General features: G+C 38.6%; 1 protein-coding gene and 1 pseudogene across 8 annotated transcripts in view; one reads left to right on the plus strand and one right to left on the minus strand.

The window, feature by feature from the left end:
- The window catches only part of SIK3 (SIK family kinase 3), a 240,358-nt gene that overhangs the window by 157,075 nt on the left and 65,502 nt on the right, over positions 1 to 17,781 (plus strand). For all 8 annotated transcript variants that reach the window (XM_038536044.1, XM_038536047.1, XM_038536049.1 and 5 more), the window contains exon 4: positions 5,995 to 6,156. In XM_038536044.1, coding sequence (XP_038391972.1) covers positions 5,995 to 6,156 — 162 coding nt within the window. The remainder of the gene's footprint in view (positions 1 to 5,994; positions 6,157 to 17,781) is intronic.
- LOC119872043 lies at positions 7,624 to 7,723 on the minus strand (annotated as a pseudogene).

Genomic DNA, 17,781 nt, shown 5'->3' on the forward strand with positions numbered 1-17,781 from the left:
TGATATGAAGCCTGTGGATTATCCTAGGAATCAGGGATAGCGTCTGTATCACAAAATTAGCCAACCCGTGTTTGCTGGTATATGGGTGTAGCATGTAAAACATTTGCACTACATAAGAAGTGTCTGAATAACATTCTTGAAAGGCCTTTTGGAATATATGGGATTCTGTTTCACAGGCTGCCTGGGCTTGATGCTTAGTCCAGAGGTATTTTTTTAAGAAGCTATAAGAAAATAAATCCTCTGTTATACATTAATGTGAAAGGACTTCATATCAGAAGAATAGCCTATTTTTGTTATAAAGATTTAACATAAAATAGTACTTAGTTTACAAACTTTGTTTAGTGGAATAATGAAGAGTAAAGAAATATGTTTTTATAAAAGGTATATAGTCTTTTCTCTGGTTGATATTCCTTGAGTTAACCCGTAAGTATGAAGCATTGATCATACATAGAGCATTCTTTTGTATGTAGTAAGGAGGCATAGGAAACAATGGAAATAGTTCTAGTTTAAAACTTTAAGAACTAAGGCGTATCTTGTGACTATGTTTCACAAAGAAATTGTGTTTCCTCAAGACTTTTAAGGAAAAAATTTAACTTACTTGGGATAGAAGAAAATATGGTGTGCTTTTTGTTTTTGTATCTGCAGGAATACTCAGTACCAAGAAACTCCAAGTCATTCCATATCATGATTGCAATGGTCATTGCACAAACATACATGTGAGAAAATGACATAGGACTGTACTCATGTTGTACCCATGTCAAAGTCTGGGTTTTGATATTATTCTAGAATTATGTAAGATTTGCCCATTGAGGGAGAGCGGATGGAGGGTACATGGGCTCTGTCCGTACTCTCTTTGCAACTTCTTGTGAATTAGTAATTACTTCAAAATATAAAGTTTTTAAAAAGTTATTGCTCTGGTTGTTTTGAGAGTGGATCATAGGCCTCCAAGGACAGAATCGAGGGTATTAGGAGCATTCCGATGAGATATCACAGTGCTCCAGAAGGGAAATAATGGCTGTTGGACTAGTTTGCTGACATGAAGGTGGGTTGGAGATGGGGTGAGGGCTCATTGAATGCTGGGTATGTTTTGAAGATAGAGCTAATAAAATCTGCTGATGGGTTGGATATGGGTGTGGGAGAAAGAGAATGGGGTGACAACAAGGGTTTTGGCCTGGAAGCATGAAGAAAAAAAGATACCGAGGAGAAACAGCAACAAGAAAAGAAGGCTGATGTGAGGTAGTTGGATTCTTGGCAAGGAAAACAAAGTAACGAACCTCCTTCCTCCAGCCCCTCCTTCCTCCAGCAGGGTGGTAGCTTGGGGCCTGCATGGGTTAGGGACAGGATGACACTGAAGTGAGTGCACTCTTGTTAACCTGCTCCCAGGCAGCTGAGTTCTCTTGGCCTCGCCCTGGCTCTTTTGGAAAGAAGCATTTGTTTAATAAACAGGAAGTCGTTTCCATGGGTGTAGAGAGAAGAAATGATAGAAGTGAGTGGCAAAGCACAGAACTGCCAGCTGTGGTTAGCTTGGAATTGGCAGAAGTCTTCTCAGGTAGCCACCTAAGCTTAGCACACAGGCTGCTTCCCCGCCACCCCGTTCTGGACTGGGCTATTTCTTTATCAAAAGAAATGAAAAATTTCTGCCCTGTTGGTTGACCTGCTGTCAGAGCATATTCATTTTCAGCTAGTGTTTTGGATCAGTTGGAGTCATAGACTCAGCAGACAAATGGAGACACTGTCTGTTTATAGTGGAAGAGTGACTTATTTTAAGAAGTGTTGGCTCCCCACCACCATCCCATTAGTGGCGTGCCTCTGACACTCCAGTGAGGCTGGTCGAAGGAAGTTAAGACCGCCTTATGTGTATTTTCGCTCTTTGAAAGGTTCGACTCTAAAATGTACCACAAGATATTTCTTCCTGAGTCAGATTAGGACAAAATTACAAGTAGGGAATTCTGAAGCAAACTTTATATATTTACTTGCTCTTCATACTTTTACACTTTGGAATTCATTCCCTCCATTTCTAAGAATTCTCTTCTCGAGCTATATGCATCCCCCCACCACCACTGTGTCACTAGCTTAGCTTCTTCCTACTTCATGAGGAAGAGCAGTTAAAAAAAGATGAAAGAAGTCCCTTGCAAAGTGATTTATGGCAACTGGAAAGTCAGAAAGTCATCTTCAACTTCTTCCTTTGGATAGAAACTTGACACAGGAGACTTGTATTTTCCCTTTAGCAGAGAGTCACCTCATCCTTGTCTTGTCTGAAATGGTTGGAATGAAGCTGTGATAGAGAGGAACTTAACATTTGCCCCAGAGATAGAGGGACAGCTAAATAGATAAAGAGTGCATCATTGAAGAGAGAAAGGGGTTGGGGCTGGTACAACAGATGAGTAACTGGAGAGGATCTGGGCTCGGAGGCTGGGGCCCAGGACCTGGGATCCTGGCTGCTGTGTGAGAAGTTCAAGACTAAGGGTACAAGGTGGTATGGCCCTCAGGATTTAGGAGAACTAGCTCACTGAGCTGCCTGGAAGAAGCAAGACAATTCCTCAGGGTGCCTTTCCACTGAGGTTTATCCAGACAAGATTTAGAATGTATCTTACTCTGAATTCTGAGTGGTTCTGGAACCAGTTTGTTTCATCTGTCTTCTGAAATTACCCCAGTATTTATTCAAATGCTGTGACTTTTTGTTAGGTCCAGGCCGGGCTACTGCTCTGAGTTTCTTTGCTGGAAGTTAAACATCGCATTTGAGCTTGCAAAGTTTTTGCTGCCTGCCTATGGGGCACACGTGAACATAAAGCAGCCATTTGTCCTCGGGCAGCTGAAAGGCGGTTTCAGCAGGGACTGGAAACCACTGCAGGCTGCTGGCTTCCTGGCACACCCACTAGCCCCCATAGGTTTGCTCTGAAAGCAAACTAACAGGGATGGGAGGTAGCGGCGGCGGCAATCAGATGGGCAGAAATAAAAGCAGAGGCCAAAAAGTCTGAATGACAGGGAGCCATTAAGGTGGTCCTGTACTGTACTTCTCCAAAGCCGAGAAAATGTAAACGTCAAACACAGTAACTAGGAAAAAAGATCTGATGCTAGCAGCCAGCACTTGAAAAAAGTGATTTGTATATCTTTATATTCATAACTATAGGGATACTATAGGTGTCTCTGGGAAAATACTATATAGCTTAAACTCTTACCCAGGATGCTTTCACAAATACCTTTTAATTAGATCCATGTAACAGTGACATTTGATATATATCATAATTACCTTCAAGCACTATTGAATCCTGAAGAACCTTAGGATCTATTAGCTAAATATTTGAATATTCTCTGTTTAGATACTGAGTGGACCTTTTTAAAAATACTTTTTAAATGCCCTTGAAAGTTAAAGTTATATCGTATAGGATAACTCCCAATCATTGTACAAGTTTATTTGCAAATATGCTATCCTTTCTTTGGCCATTGCGTGGAACAGGGTTTCTTTCTGCTTAGCAGTTCAAGAGGTGGGGATATTGGCAGTATAAATGATTTGTCCAAGGACAACCAGTGTGTCATTGTGGAGATAAAACAGGACTAGGCTGCATTCCACTAGCTCCTGGCCCGTGTAACAATTTTGAGAACTTTGCAATCATTTTAGGAAAACAAAGTACTTAGAAAATATAGTTGTTTTTTTTAAATAAAAGAAAATCACTTATTTTGGAAATCACAAAATTAATCATTCTGTTGTATTTAAGAAGCTCTTTGATGTGTTCTGGTAATTAGTATTTACTGCCAGACGAATGTCTCTTGGGCATTTTAATTAATGGGTGGCTTGGCCAAATGAGCTTCTGATGGTAAACCTTCATAAGGGTTTATTTTTATGTTTCTCAAGAATAGCTGTCTCTTCAAAGCCCTTTAATTAGACAAAGTTTAGCAGCTAAAACATATTATTAGAATAATTAGGCCTTGGGTTAAGAGGAATAGGGGGTCAAAGGAGCAGGTACTGTTAGAGAGGATGGAGTCTTAAAATAAAACCTAGCGTTGCGTGTTTGATGGATGTCCACTTCTTTAACAGCTTATATTAAGTGACTCTCCCTAGTTAGGGACTTGGTGGTGTTTAAAGTTCATTTGACAGATCTCACCAGAAGCGTAAATACACCAGAGTGCGTGCTCGTTTATCACTACCTCTAAACTGTAGAAAGTGGTATTCTTGTCCTTTTAACTTCTAAATGAAGACTTCCCATTTTCTCTTTTTTTTTTTTCCTACTACACTGGTCATCTTGGCTGTAATAAAGGATAGCCTTTGAGGGAAATGCTTCAAGAAGCTGGGGTAGAAGCCACTGATAACACCAACAATTACAATAATTCTGTTGAAGGGTCTTTCTTAATAGTTTCAGTGATCTACAAGACGTTATTCTTAAAATTACTGTAGTATTTGATGCTAAAGTTTTATGCTCTTTGTGGTCAGAATGTAGTTTGAATTATTTGAAAATCTGCTGTGTAGATGGATTGTCATTTGGCTCCCCTTCTTTACACCTTACCCCCATTTCTTGTCCTAAGCCCTCAATCTTGGTGGTCAATACTAGTGCACATGTTTTATCTCAGACTTCCTCTTTGTGATGAAGAAAAGATACATGTGACTGGTCCTGTGGGTGCTCGCCATGGTGCCAGAACAGTTGGGTAGGATTATTGAGATGACTATTGATAAACAGTAATATGCTTATTTATATTGTCTGATTTTTCATGTTCCCACTATCTCAGGATGCTTGTGATGGCAAGTGTGTCCTTGTCCCGTCTAGATGAGTTAGGTTAAGGATAGTGCTAATGAGACCATTGGAAGTTTTCAGTAGGGCAAGTTGTATCACCAGTGTTTCTAATCCCATCAGTTGTTATGATCTGGATATGTTATCAATTAGATGAAGAACTCGGGTTTAGGATTCATTGGTTCAGTATAAACCTACTGGCAATGTTAGAAAAAAGTATTTAATTATATTGGTAATTGGTAATTAATGGGATTGGCTCTGGGTCAGTCAGTTCACTTTTTTTTTTCCAGTTCACTTTTAAATATTGAAGATAGCTTGATTTATAGTATCACAAAGTTCATCACATGGAAATCTTTTGCTATAGCTTAGTTAGTCCTATTACCAGTGAAATCATTTCATTGAAAGTGGTAGAGGGCAGCCCCGGTGGCGCAGCGGTTTAGCGCCACCTGCAGCCTGGGGTGTGATCCTGGAGACTCAGGATCGAGTCCCACATCCGGCTTCCTGCATGGAGCCTGCTTCTCCCTCTGCCTGTGTCTCTGCCTCTCTCTTCACTCTCTCTGAATGAATAAATAAGTAAATCTTTAAAAAAGAAAAAAAAAAGAAAGTGGTAGAAACTTCTCTTTGTTTTCTATTGTTATCTACAAAAATAATAACAGTTTAAGAAATATTTGAAAAGCACATAAATGCAGATGGAAAGATAGAGGCATATCCTCTATGCATTCCAAGTGTAATCACCAAACAAATACATTTTTAGATTAAGCTGTAAAACTTTGTGAAAGCAGAAGAGAGATTAGCATAGATGGGCTCCTATATAAAGCCGTTTCTCCCTTAGCAGTGACTAACTTCTCTCCTCTCGTCCCCAAAATGATTGATTATTGTGACTCTGCTTTTTGACTCATGCTTTAGCACAGGAAATATTGCTGATTCTTATCTTCAAGGGTATGTTTGCTGTAATCTCTTACAATGGAGATAAGAGAGAGGAGGTGTTGAATGTGATGATTCTCAAAAAAAAAAACATCATAACCCTCAGAACTCTTTTTTCTTAGGGTAGAGGATATGCAGTCCTCTGCATACTCATGTATGCTGAAAACAGTCTGAGCACTGCTTGCTAATGGGCTTCTATAGATGCAGATCAGGGCCACAAGTTGCCATTTGCTTGTTTCACTTCTTCAACTGTTCATCTGGTGGCCCCCTTGCATCTCTCCTGGAGTCCACCTTTTGAAGTGATACCGGTGTGCAACATAACTGACTGTGCTCTTTTTCACCGCAGACCACCTGGTGGCCCATGGCAGAATGGCAGAGAAGGAGGCCCGTCGGAAGTTCAAACAGATTGTGGCAGCCGTCTATTTTTGTCACTGTCGGAACATTGTTCATCGTGATCTAAAAGCTGAAAATTTGCTTCTGGATGCCAATCTGAATATTAAAATAGCAGGTGAGAAGTACATCGAGGATCCCTCAAGGTTTTTGAACAAGGGATTGTCTATTCCCATCTATTCAGAAAGAAGTATTGTGAAAATAAGAGATTTGTTTGTGTGTGGCTTGAAGATTGATAAACCTTCAAAACACACTGATGTTATTTTTCATGTAATATTAGATGGAACTAGGCTGGGGAGAACAGAAGAAAGGGGCGATATTTAAAATTCTCTTATGTTGGTTGACAGTCTCTTTTAAATAATAACGAATAAAGTAGCATGAAGTGGAGACAACAACTGCGGAACCTGTGTAACCTGTCAGGCTTACTTGGGGAGGTTGATGTATGTCATCACTGAAGGCTGTAGTTTTGTGAGAATTCAGGAGGTGCAAATCTTGCATTGGTGTAAAGGCACTCGACCTCTTTGTTTCCTCAGATTTCACTGATGGTGCCTAAGAAGCACTTTTCACTGCCTCACTCTATTCCTCCTTCAGTTTCAATAAACTCTCAGCATTTGCCCAACCAATACAAGCTCACCACCTATTGATAGAAGCAAGTGACTGCAGTCCAGACAGAAAGTATACATCTGACAAGAACCCAGTTTTGTTTTCCTAGTTTTCAGTATTATATTGTGGGTCCCCCATGTAACATGCAAAAAGGGGAGGGGTCTCCTGTAGAAAACTGAAAGACAGCTAGGATATAGTTGCCTGGAAAGTCAAGATGAAAAGCATTTCTAAGGACTTTCCTCCTTAAAAGAGTGGGAGTTGAGGGTTCAGATTTATTTTATATGTTATATACAGGTCAGAGTTACCTACATGTAGTCTTTCAGGGTGGTAATCCTGCTGACTATTTTGTGTCGATAAGTTGAAATAAGTCTTTCCAGGCTCTCCTTTCACATCCTTGGAATGCCACTTAACTCTTTATTTATCTAAGTTCGGCTGATGGATGCACTGTTGTTCAGTACTTTTACAAAGTTGTAAGTTCTCTGCGTCCTGCATTTGCCCAGTATGTAGTAGACAGGAATTAGATGCTTTCTTTATCTTACATAAAATCACATTTTTCCTTTGTCTTTATGTCTGCTTTATATTCTCCAAAGTCCTCTAGATGCTAGCAGTTCCCACACAAGTGGGTAGTATGGAAAGACTGGTAATTTCAAATCCTCTTTTGTAATTTTTCATCCTAGCTTCATTTAAACTAATAGAAATAACATCTACTAAGCTTCACAATCCTTAAAAGTATAATAAAATGTTGCATTAATTTCCTATTTTCGCTGTAACAAAGTACCACAAACATAGTGGCTCAAAAATACAAATTTATTGTCTTACAGTTCTAAAGGTCAGAAATCTGAAATGAGTCTTTTTTTCTTTTTTCTAATGTAGTTAAATTTGTTATTTTAATCCCAGTATAGTTAACATACAATGTTATATTAGTTGCAGGTACACAATGTAGTGACTCAGCATTCCTGTACATTCCTCAGTGCTCATGATGAAAAATATGGAACACTTCACGAATTCACATGGCATCCTTGTCCAGAGGTCATGCTAGTCCTATCATTCCAATGTTAGTATGTGTGCTGCTGAGCAGGCACCTGAAATGAGCCTTATGGGGCTAAAATCAAGGTATTGGTAGGACTATTTCCACCTGGAGGCTCTGAAGAATCTATATCCTTGCTGGTTTCAACTTCTAGAAGCCACTGCACTCCTTGGTTCTGGTCCTTTCCACACAGTACTCTGCCTCATGCTCCCATCGTCACATCTCCCACTCCTAATCTGATCTTCCTGCTTTCCTCTTAGAAAGACCCTTGTGATTACATTGAGCCCTCTCGGATAACCCAGAATGATCTCCCCGTTGCCCAGTCACATCTGCAGAAGTCCCTTTTGCCATGTGGGTCACACTTCACAGGTTCCATGGAGTCACATGGATGTCTTCTGAGGGGCTTTTATACAGCCTGCCACAGATGTGATTGGAGGGTTCTTTGGATTACTGATTAGGACAGTGAGTTAAAAGAAGGTCCTCGTTTTCTTTTACCGTTGTGTTCTACCTTCATTGACCAAAGGCTAAAAATCTTTTTATGCTTCCCTGGTTCTTGATTTTGACTTTAGAACCATTTTGATTTAGTTACAAGAGATTAGTATGGCTCTTTGTCTTCATATTGAGAAACCAAGTGTAAAAGCAGGGGTCAGTGATAATTGAAATTAGAAACACCACTGACAAACACAGGGTAAGGAGATTTTTAAATGCTCTTCTTTGTTAATAGTAAACAAATCCATGTAGTCACAATAAGAGTCTCTACCTGCTGGTGTGTAATTACAGACTCGTAGGAATGCTGGCAGCCCACTGTGGGCTCTCTGCGTTAACACATATGGCGAGATTTTTAAGTTCATTAACCCAAAGTCTGCATTTTTATTGTTTGTTTTGCCAAGAATAAAATAAATGAGCTGCTCTAGTTTTGTGCCCTGCTATAAAATCTAACATTGTCTTTCCTTGTACATTATTTTTTTTCATGCTATAATTATCTTGTCATTCTCATTTTCTCCGCCGCCCCCACTCCCACCCCCCGCCACCACCATCACCCATGGTTTTGCTTTCCATGGTTTCAGTTACCCATGGTCAGCTGTGGTCCGGAAGCGGTGATCCTCCTTCTGACGTATGGTCAGAAAGTCAGTAGTAGCTAGCACTATGTCACAATGCCTACATCATTCCCCTCACTTCATCTCATCACATAGGCATTTTATCACCTCCCATCACCACAAGAAGAGGAAGGGTGAGTACAGTACAGTAAGATATTTTGAGAGTGAGTGACCACATGCACGTAACTTTCATCACAGTATATTATTATAATTGTTCCATTTTATTATTGTTGTTGTTAATCTCTTACTGTGCCTTATTCATATATTAAACTTTGTCATAGGTGTGTATGTATAGGTAAAAACAGAGTGCATATAGGGTTTGGTACTGTCCCAGTTTCAGACATGAATTGAGGGGCTCAGAATGTATCCCCTGTGGATAGGGGGACTCCTGTCCTCAGTTTCTCAATCATTGCCTGAACTTCCTTTCTGACACGTTCTCATCTGCCAAGTTGTCTTTGAACTTAGCAGGCCAGTGGGAGAAACGCTTATGGTTAAAGCCGACCACGCATGACTAATTTTGTTGAGGTGGAATGGATGGCTCTGACAGCATAAGGTCAGACAATTAATGCAATCAACTTTTTATTCTAAAAGCTAAAAGTAACTTCAGGATTTCTGATTTTCTGGTCTTTTGATGAGTTATTATTAAATCTCACTAAGAAGGAAACTACTAGGCACGAAAGAAACACGTGAAAGAGAAAAGAGTTTTGTTGTTTTATTTAAAATATTGTTAGTCTTTGGGCAGCCTGGGTGGCTCAGCGGTTAAGCGCTGCCTTCAGCCCAGGGTGTGATCCTGGAAACCCGGAATTAAGTCCCACGTCAGGCTCCCTGCATGGAGCCTGCTTCTCCCTGTCTGTGTCTCTGCCTCTCTCTCTGTCTCTCATGAATAAATAAATACAATCTTAAAATAATTTAGTCTTAAGCACCTCATTTCTAAAATCATCGTATGTTACAGTGTCAAATTAACATGGGATTAATAAAAATTCAGATTAAGAAATTCAAGGAATTCATGTTTTCCTTATGCCAATGTTAACCTCAGTGGTTTGTTTTGTTTTGTTTTTACCTAAATGGTTTTGATGAAAAGATGATACATCCTGTTCAAACATAGAAGATGATGAATAAGTTGTTCTGGGGATGTTTGTGTTTATGTTGACTTATATACTTTTTTATATGAATTAATGTGGCAATTTACATCTAACCCTTGATATTATAAAAATCTAGCTATTAGAAAAGCCTATGCTAGCCTTCCTCAAGGGAATATGTGCTCCTTGGACATGACAGGTACATTTCAGTTGCAGATATTTAAAAATGCAGTGGTTTAAGTAAGAGTTTTCATGCTTAAATTCTTATCTCTGAATTTTTGTTCCAGTGCTATTTCTAAAGCAAATGAAGCCCAGATGAATAACTCTGTTTTCCTTCTGGTTTTAGAACGGCAATAGCAAACTCGTCTTCTCTAGAATCCTTTAAAAGATGTTTCTGTTATTAGTGACCCAGAAGAAACATTGATGATTTTCAGAACAAAAAACTTTATTTCTGAAAGGCAAAGTTACCCAGTCTAGAACTGAAAATGTGTAGTGATCATCCGGAAATGTATCTGTTATTAACAAAGGCTCTTTGCTCAAGTGTCTGGGAGAGAGAAAGGAAGTATAAGACATGACTCCTGCCTGAAAGAATTATAGTCTGTTTGGGCAGCAAATGCTTACACTTTTGGAAAGTTAAATAGCACCAGAATTACACTTGATGTGTGTATGTGTGTTGTATGTATATGTGTGTATGTGTGTGTGTGTGTATATATATATATATATATATATATATATAATCACTTCACAAAGCATTTTCACATATATTATTTAATTTCATCATATTTGGCATGCAATATGGTTTATTTAGAAAACATTAGAGGTTCCAAAAGACACATCTTCAACTTTCCAAAACTTTGAATTCCTTGTAAAGAGCACTCGTGCAAATCCTTTTCACGTAGAGTTTGGCACCAAGAAAGAATAGGATTCTTGGCCTCTAACCCTTCACTTTTTTGTGCCTCAGACATGTGAGGATCCACAGAGGAGCAAACGAAGAGTGGGGGAGGCACATCATGGCTCTCTTCAGCAGATAGCCTCCATCACTGGGTGACAGTGTGTTCAACAGTGACCAAATTATACTTTGATACAATAGAAGAGATGTTACAAGGCACGCCATGATTCATTATCACCTTAATTATATAGTTTAATTATGACAGAAGTTCAGAGGATGAGGAAACCACTTTAGTTTGTAAAGTTCCATTAAATTGTAAATGCCACAGGGACTGTAAGCGTATCCTGTTTGTTGTTTCATCCCCATGGCGGAGCACACGCCTGTTGTATAGTAGGTGCTCAGAACTTTGTTGATCTGAACTATAGACAGTGGTGATGAGGGCATAAATGCCCTATTCAGGACATAGCATTTGAGGTGAGTCTAAAGGGTGAATCAGATTCTTTAAGGTGTAGGTGTAGAGGAGAGAATTCTAGTAGGATTCGTCAGTCAGCAAATGTTAATAAAGCACCTGCTATGTGTGGGCCCTGATCCATGCACTGGGGATATAGTGGCAGATGAAGTTGTAAAGTCCCTTGGTACTAACACTCTAGTTCGGGAGATATATAGTGAACACATAAACAAATAAGCCCTCATAAAATCGAAAATGTGCTAGAACGACTTGTGGGAGAGAGAATGCTTTTAACCAGGATAGTCCAAACCTTTCAGGCTGAAGGAAGGGCAATGAAAAGGCCTGAGAGAGGTAAATTTAATGTATTTGATAGGGTAGGAGAAAAGTTGACACGACTGGAGTTAATAACTAAAGGGGGATCTGGAAGAAGATGGGGTAAGAGAATTGGCAGGGGCCAGTTCATGCGGAGCTTTATGCACGAGGTGAGGATTTGGGATTTTATTTTGGTTGCAGTGGGAAGCTGAGTTGGAGAAGTATGGGCAGCAGTAGAATACGCGTGGCATAGTTGCAGAAATATAAAGTGGCTTGGCTGGAGGGAAGGTTCAAACAGGGGAGTCGTGCCTGAGAAGGTGGGAGAGAGAGCTGTTTATTTATAGTAGACTGTGAAATTGTTTGAATACCAGCCTTGATAAGTCCAATTCAGGATGGATAAGGAAAAAAAGATGGGAGCAGGAGGAAGCACAGGAAAGGAAATAGGGGGTCAGTGCAAAATGGTAAAATCCTACATAAAGGTATTGGTTGTAGATTTGAAAAGGAAGACGAGGGCACCAAATATAAGAGAGAGCAAATGAAGGGTGTCTGGGGGTGTTTTAACCAATAAACTATCTGGGCTAGGATGAGGGAATTGCCAAAGATACATGTAGAAATTGAGAAATCGGATTTTCTTATTGATGGAATATATTGAGCTATCAAGGAAAATGGTGTTGTCTTATTTCTAATGCTATTTGAAAGCAAATTTAATTCTTGTCCCCAAAGATTAAGTAGAGAAATGTCTATGTTTATAAAAGACTGCCTAAGAAAAGACCAAAACGTAGCTGGCTTACTCCCTGAAGCAAACTTATCTGAAATACTCAGACGTTATGAGAATGTTTTGAAAATTGTGGAAACTTTTTTTAAACCTAAGGAAGTTGGAAACTTTTCTCTGTAAATGTCGACTCCCAGAATGGCCTCCATGAGATAGTTTCCACTCCGGTGTTATTGTTTTAGTTGGCAGTCAGGCGACAGCAGAGATCTGAAGTACAACTACAGCAAAGCCATGTTTTGGAAAGAATTTCCAGAGTGCATGGATCTAAGGTACTGTGGAAATTTTTCACCTTAATGCAGTGAGATCTAGACTACTAGTTCATTTTTTGAAAGTGAGAAACTAAAGCATTCTGCAGGTCCAATGACCTTTCACCTTCAGTAGGAATATGCTGAGAAATGATTATTGAGGGGAAAAAAGGTGGTGAACTTTGGCTTTCTGAGAACCCTCCCCCAGTGTGGTAGCTGAGAATGTCCCTGACAGCCCTCAGAAGGTGGTTATGGATTTCATCACGTCAGTCACAAATCTTATGTCCTGATCGTAACACCTTTATTTAGGTTATCTGTCAGTGCACCTCCCTGGTTGACAGGTAATGAGTTGAGACCCAGAGAGGCCATGTGACTTTCTTGAAATCATGTCATCGCACAACCTGGGAATCCCAGTGCCTCAATGTCTGACCCACAACTAGAAGGTGCTAACAACTTTTATGTATGTTGACCCTTGGGAAAATACACTTTGGAAATTCTCTCTTCTGCATCCTGTCCCTAAGACTGGGGCTTTAAAAACAAGAAACGAAAGCATCTTCACTGGGAAGGTGTTTTTGGTACACACAGTATGAAAAAATTCTAGAGTTAAAATGAGCAGATTTTCGTTAGTCATGGCTTTAGGTTATAAGTGAGGTCTTAATGATCTTGAAAAGTGACTGCATCCTGCTAAGATCAAGAAAATGTTCTATTTTCTATTTACAGGGCCTCACTCACAAGAGCTATGTGACACGTACAGAAGCATTGCTTCTCAAATTCTCCCACTGTGGTTTCCCTAACTTGGAGGGTGATGAACTCAACACAGGGCAGGGGGCAAGTGTGGGATAGTTTGGCTAGTCTGGAATGGTTCAGTTTTTAGATCACATGCTTTATTTTTAAATTCATACACATTTTGTGTTCTCCTCAATGTCATATTACATTTGTTTTAACATTAAAATTATTCAACTTTATTTAACATAGAAAAAAATTAATGTTCCAGGAATATGTGTTTTCTTTAGCCTTCACTTTCACATAACTCTTGGCACCCTGCAGCATTATGCCTGGGGACATATAAACATACACTAGTTCAAGAAACTTGATAATAAAAAATTTCTTCCCCAACTATAGGTTCCTTTTACACAAACTTTTGTTAATTGCAAATAATTTGGTTGGAGGATAATCAGAAGTCAGTAAATCAAGTAATGATTCAGGCATCTCCCTGCCCCCTCCTTAAACGGAATAGTTTGAGAGCCTCTGAGAGTAAGTCAAGTGAACCCACCTGTTAGCAGGCAGCTAATGTGAACATGCTTGTAACTCAAACATTCCATTTACTGCTTAGGTGAAGCCGTTGTTACCATAGTAGTTTTTTTTTTTTTTTAAAGCTCTTATTTTTTTTTTAATATTTTATTTATTTATGACAGATACAGAGAGAGAGAGAGGCAGAGACACAGGCAGAGGGAGAAGCAGGCTCCATGCAACCGGGAGCCCGATGTGGGACTCGATCCCGGGTCTCCAGGATCACGCCCTGGGCCAAAGGCAGGCGCCAACCCACTGCGCCACCCAGGGATCCCACCATAGTAGTTTTGACCAGTATACAGTTTTTCTTCCTATTTTGTTAAATTCACATCTCTAATGAACCATTGGACACTAGAAAGCATAAGGAACAGGAGTGTAAAAATTTGGTTAATAAAAATAATAATGTAACAGTGCTTCAAGACAAATTTTACCCAGTTCACGGATTGTTTTCATTTGATTACTGCTCTTATATAGCACATCAAGATCTTTCTAGGACTTCAAAAACCACAGTTTTATACACAAAGACACACACACAAATATGCACACACCCAATATCCCATTTGCTTTATTAGGAATAAAGACTGTCCATGTTCATAATGTTTTTTTTGCACAGAAGTTCTAAACTTGCTTACCCATTTTACTGCTTGAAACAAAAACGTGAAAATTATTCAGATAAACAAGCTTATTATTTTTTTTAAATTCAGTTAGCCGGGATCCCTGGGTGGCGCAGCGGTTTGGCGCCTGCCTTTGGCCCAGGGCGTGATCCTGGAGACCCGGGATCGAATCCCATGTCGGGCTCCCGGTGCATGGAGCCTGCTTCTCCCTCTGCCTGTGTCTCTGCCTCTCTCTCTCTCTCTGTGTGACTATCATAAATAAATAAAAATTAAAAATAAAAAATAAAAAATAAATTCAGTTAGCCAACATGTGGTACATCGTTAGTTTAGTTTCAGAGGTAGAGGTCAGTGATCCATTAGTTGCATATAACACCCAGTGCTCATCACATCACGTGCCCTCCTTCATGCCCATCACCGAGTTACCCCATCCCCGCCCCCAGCAACCTTCAGTTTGTTTCCTAAAGAGTTTCTCATGGTTTGTCTCCCTCTCTGATTTTTTCCCAGTTTCCCCTCCTTCTATGATCTTCTATACTGTTTCTTATATTCAACATATTTGTTGTTTGTTCTTAGGTTCAAAAATGTAAGTATTTCAAATACCATCTCATGAAAAGTTTTTGGCTATTTCAGGCATTATAATCTCAATATCTATGTGTCTTCCCAACTAAATATGACATAACAATTTTAAATTAGAGAGGGAGACAAACCATGAGAGACTCTTAACAATAGGAAACAAAGGGTTGCTAGAGAGGAGGTGAGTGGGGTAACTGGGTGATGAGCATTCAGGAGGGCACATGTGTGATGAACATTGGTTGTTCTTTGCAACTGATGAATTATTGAACTCTGCATCTCAAACTAACGATGTACTACTATATGTTGGCTAATTGAATTTAAATAAAAAATAAATTAGCACTTTTAATTTAAATAAATAAGTGAGTCACTTACAAAATGGGAAGTTGTTTTCTTAAATGATAAAATGATTAAAAAAAAAAAAAAACCAGGTATGCTTGACCAATAACACTATATAAGTTTCAGCATACAACATAATGATTCAGTATTTTTATATACTGTGAAATGATCACCACAGTAAGTTAAGCCTGGGACACCTGGGTGGTTCAGGGTTTGAGCCAGCTCAGGGCGTGATCCCAGAGTTCTGGGTTTGAGTCCCACATCAGGCTCCTGCAGGGTGCCTGCTTTTCCCTCTACCTCTGTCTCTGCCACTCTCTGTGTGTCTCTAATGAATAAATACATACATAAATCTTAAAAAAAAATAGGTTAAGCCAACATCTATCATTTACGTAGTTACAAATTTTTTTTTCTTGTGATGAAAACTTTTAAGATCTACTTTCTTAACTTTCAAATATACAATATAGTACTACTTACTATAGCCCCCATGCTGTACATTATACCCTCATGACTTATTTTATAACTGGAAGTTGGTACTTTTTAACCACCTTCATCCATTTCACCTACCTCCAGCCACTGCTTCTGGCAACCACCGGTCTCTTCTCTATATCTATGAGCTTGTTGTTGTTTTTTAAAGAGTCCACATATAAGTGAAATCATAAGGTATTCATCTTTCTCCATCTGATGTATTTCACTTAGCATAATACTCTCTAGTGGCAAGATTTCATTCTTTTTTTTTTTTAATTTAATGGCTGAGTAATAGTCCATTGCATGCACACACACTGGGTGTTCCTTATTTATGCATCCATCGACAGACACTTATATTGTTTACTTTGCTACTGAAAATAACGGTGCAGTGAACATGGGGGAACATGTAGCTTTTGGAATTAGTGTTTTTATTTTTTCAATTGAATATCAAGAAGTAGATTTGCTGTGGATCTTATGGTAGTTCAATTTTTAATCTTCTGAGGAACCTCCATACTGTTTTCTACAGTGGCTGCACCAATTTATATTCTCACCAATAATGCACCCAGGCTCCCTTTTCTCTACATCCTCACCAACACCTGTTATTTCTTGTCTTTTTGATATTAGCCATTCTAACAAGAGTGTAGTGATATCTCATTGTGGTTTGGATTTGCATTTCCCTGATGATTGCTGATGGTGAGCATGTTTTCATATACCTGTTGGCCAACTGTATGTCTTCTTTGGAAGAATGTTTTTTTCAGATCTTCTACTTGGTTTTTTAGTTTATTGTTTTTTGTTATGTTTGCTATTGAATTGTATGGGTTCTTCATATATATATATATATATACACACACACACACACATATCATATATATTATCAGATATGTGATTTAAAATATTTTTCCCACTCAGTAAGTTACCTTTTCATTTTGTTGATGATTTTTTGGTAAATATAAATATTACTTATAATGAACTTTTATTTTTTTTATAATGAACTTTTAAATCAGATTTTAATAATGTACTAATGTAGAATGAGATACTTTAAAGTTACTTTATCATGTTATACAAAAGTGACAAAATTAGTTTTTACATTTCTTTCCTTTTCCTAATTTTCTTTTAAATTCTTTTTTAAGATAGTATATTCCTTTGAAAGGAGTTTGTTAGTCAAAAAAGTTGGAAAACACTGGATATTTGTATGGTTAGATAGGTTACCGTCCAAACATAACTTTGTAGATGGGGTTTGGGTGTTTTGTTTTGTTTTGTTTTGTTTTGTTTTGTTTCATCAAATTGTGAGATTCTGAACTCTTGATAGACTCTTTCAGGAAAGCCTCTCTTCTCTATTATATGCCATTTGTGCCTGAACTTTCCCCGAAACTCACTCCCTGGCTTATAATTATACAGTTAGATGTGTAATTGTGTTGTGTGTCTCCCTCACAGGACTGTTTCATGAGGCCAAGGACTATGTGTGTTTTGTTCACCTTAGGCCAAGAACTCATTAGTGGTCCCTCAAAAACTTGGGGAATACCCTACTCCGGTTACCATATTTGCACATTACCTTTTAGACAGGTTATTTATTTTTCAGGTGTTTGCGCTCACATAAGTTATGTTTATCCTGTTAGCTTTAATTTAAGAGGGTATATTCTTACCTGTTTTTAATTTCTTGGGGACACCTTAGAAGTTCTGTGATAGTTAGATCTTTTCTCCAAAAGTAGGCTTCTACTTATTAGACCATACGTCTTAATTTTTAATTTGGGAAACATTATTACTATACCTATATACTATATTTCCATTTGATATTTTTAGTGTCTGTTGAGTGTTTAAGGGAACTTTGATTCATCATACTTCATAAAAGGCACACTAAAATTTTGTATAGATGCTCGCCTGTCAGTATTGGAAACTTACCTGATTGAAGGATTGGACTTTCATTGTTCTAGTGATAGGACTTTATGACTGTAATAGTATGTATTGGATGTAGTCAAGAATTCCAATGAATATTGTT

The sequence above is a fragment of the Canis lupus genome, chromosome 5, assembly GCF_011100685.1.
Source record: "Canis lupus familiaris isolate Mischka breed German Shepherd chromosome 5, alternate assembly UU_Cfam_GSD_1.0, whole genome shotgun sequence".
Classification (NCBI taxonomy): Eukaryota; Metazoa; Chordata; class Mammalia; order Carnivora; family Canidae; genus Canis; species Canis lupus.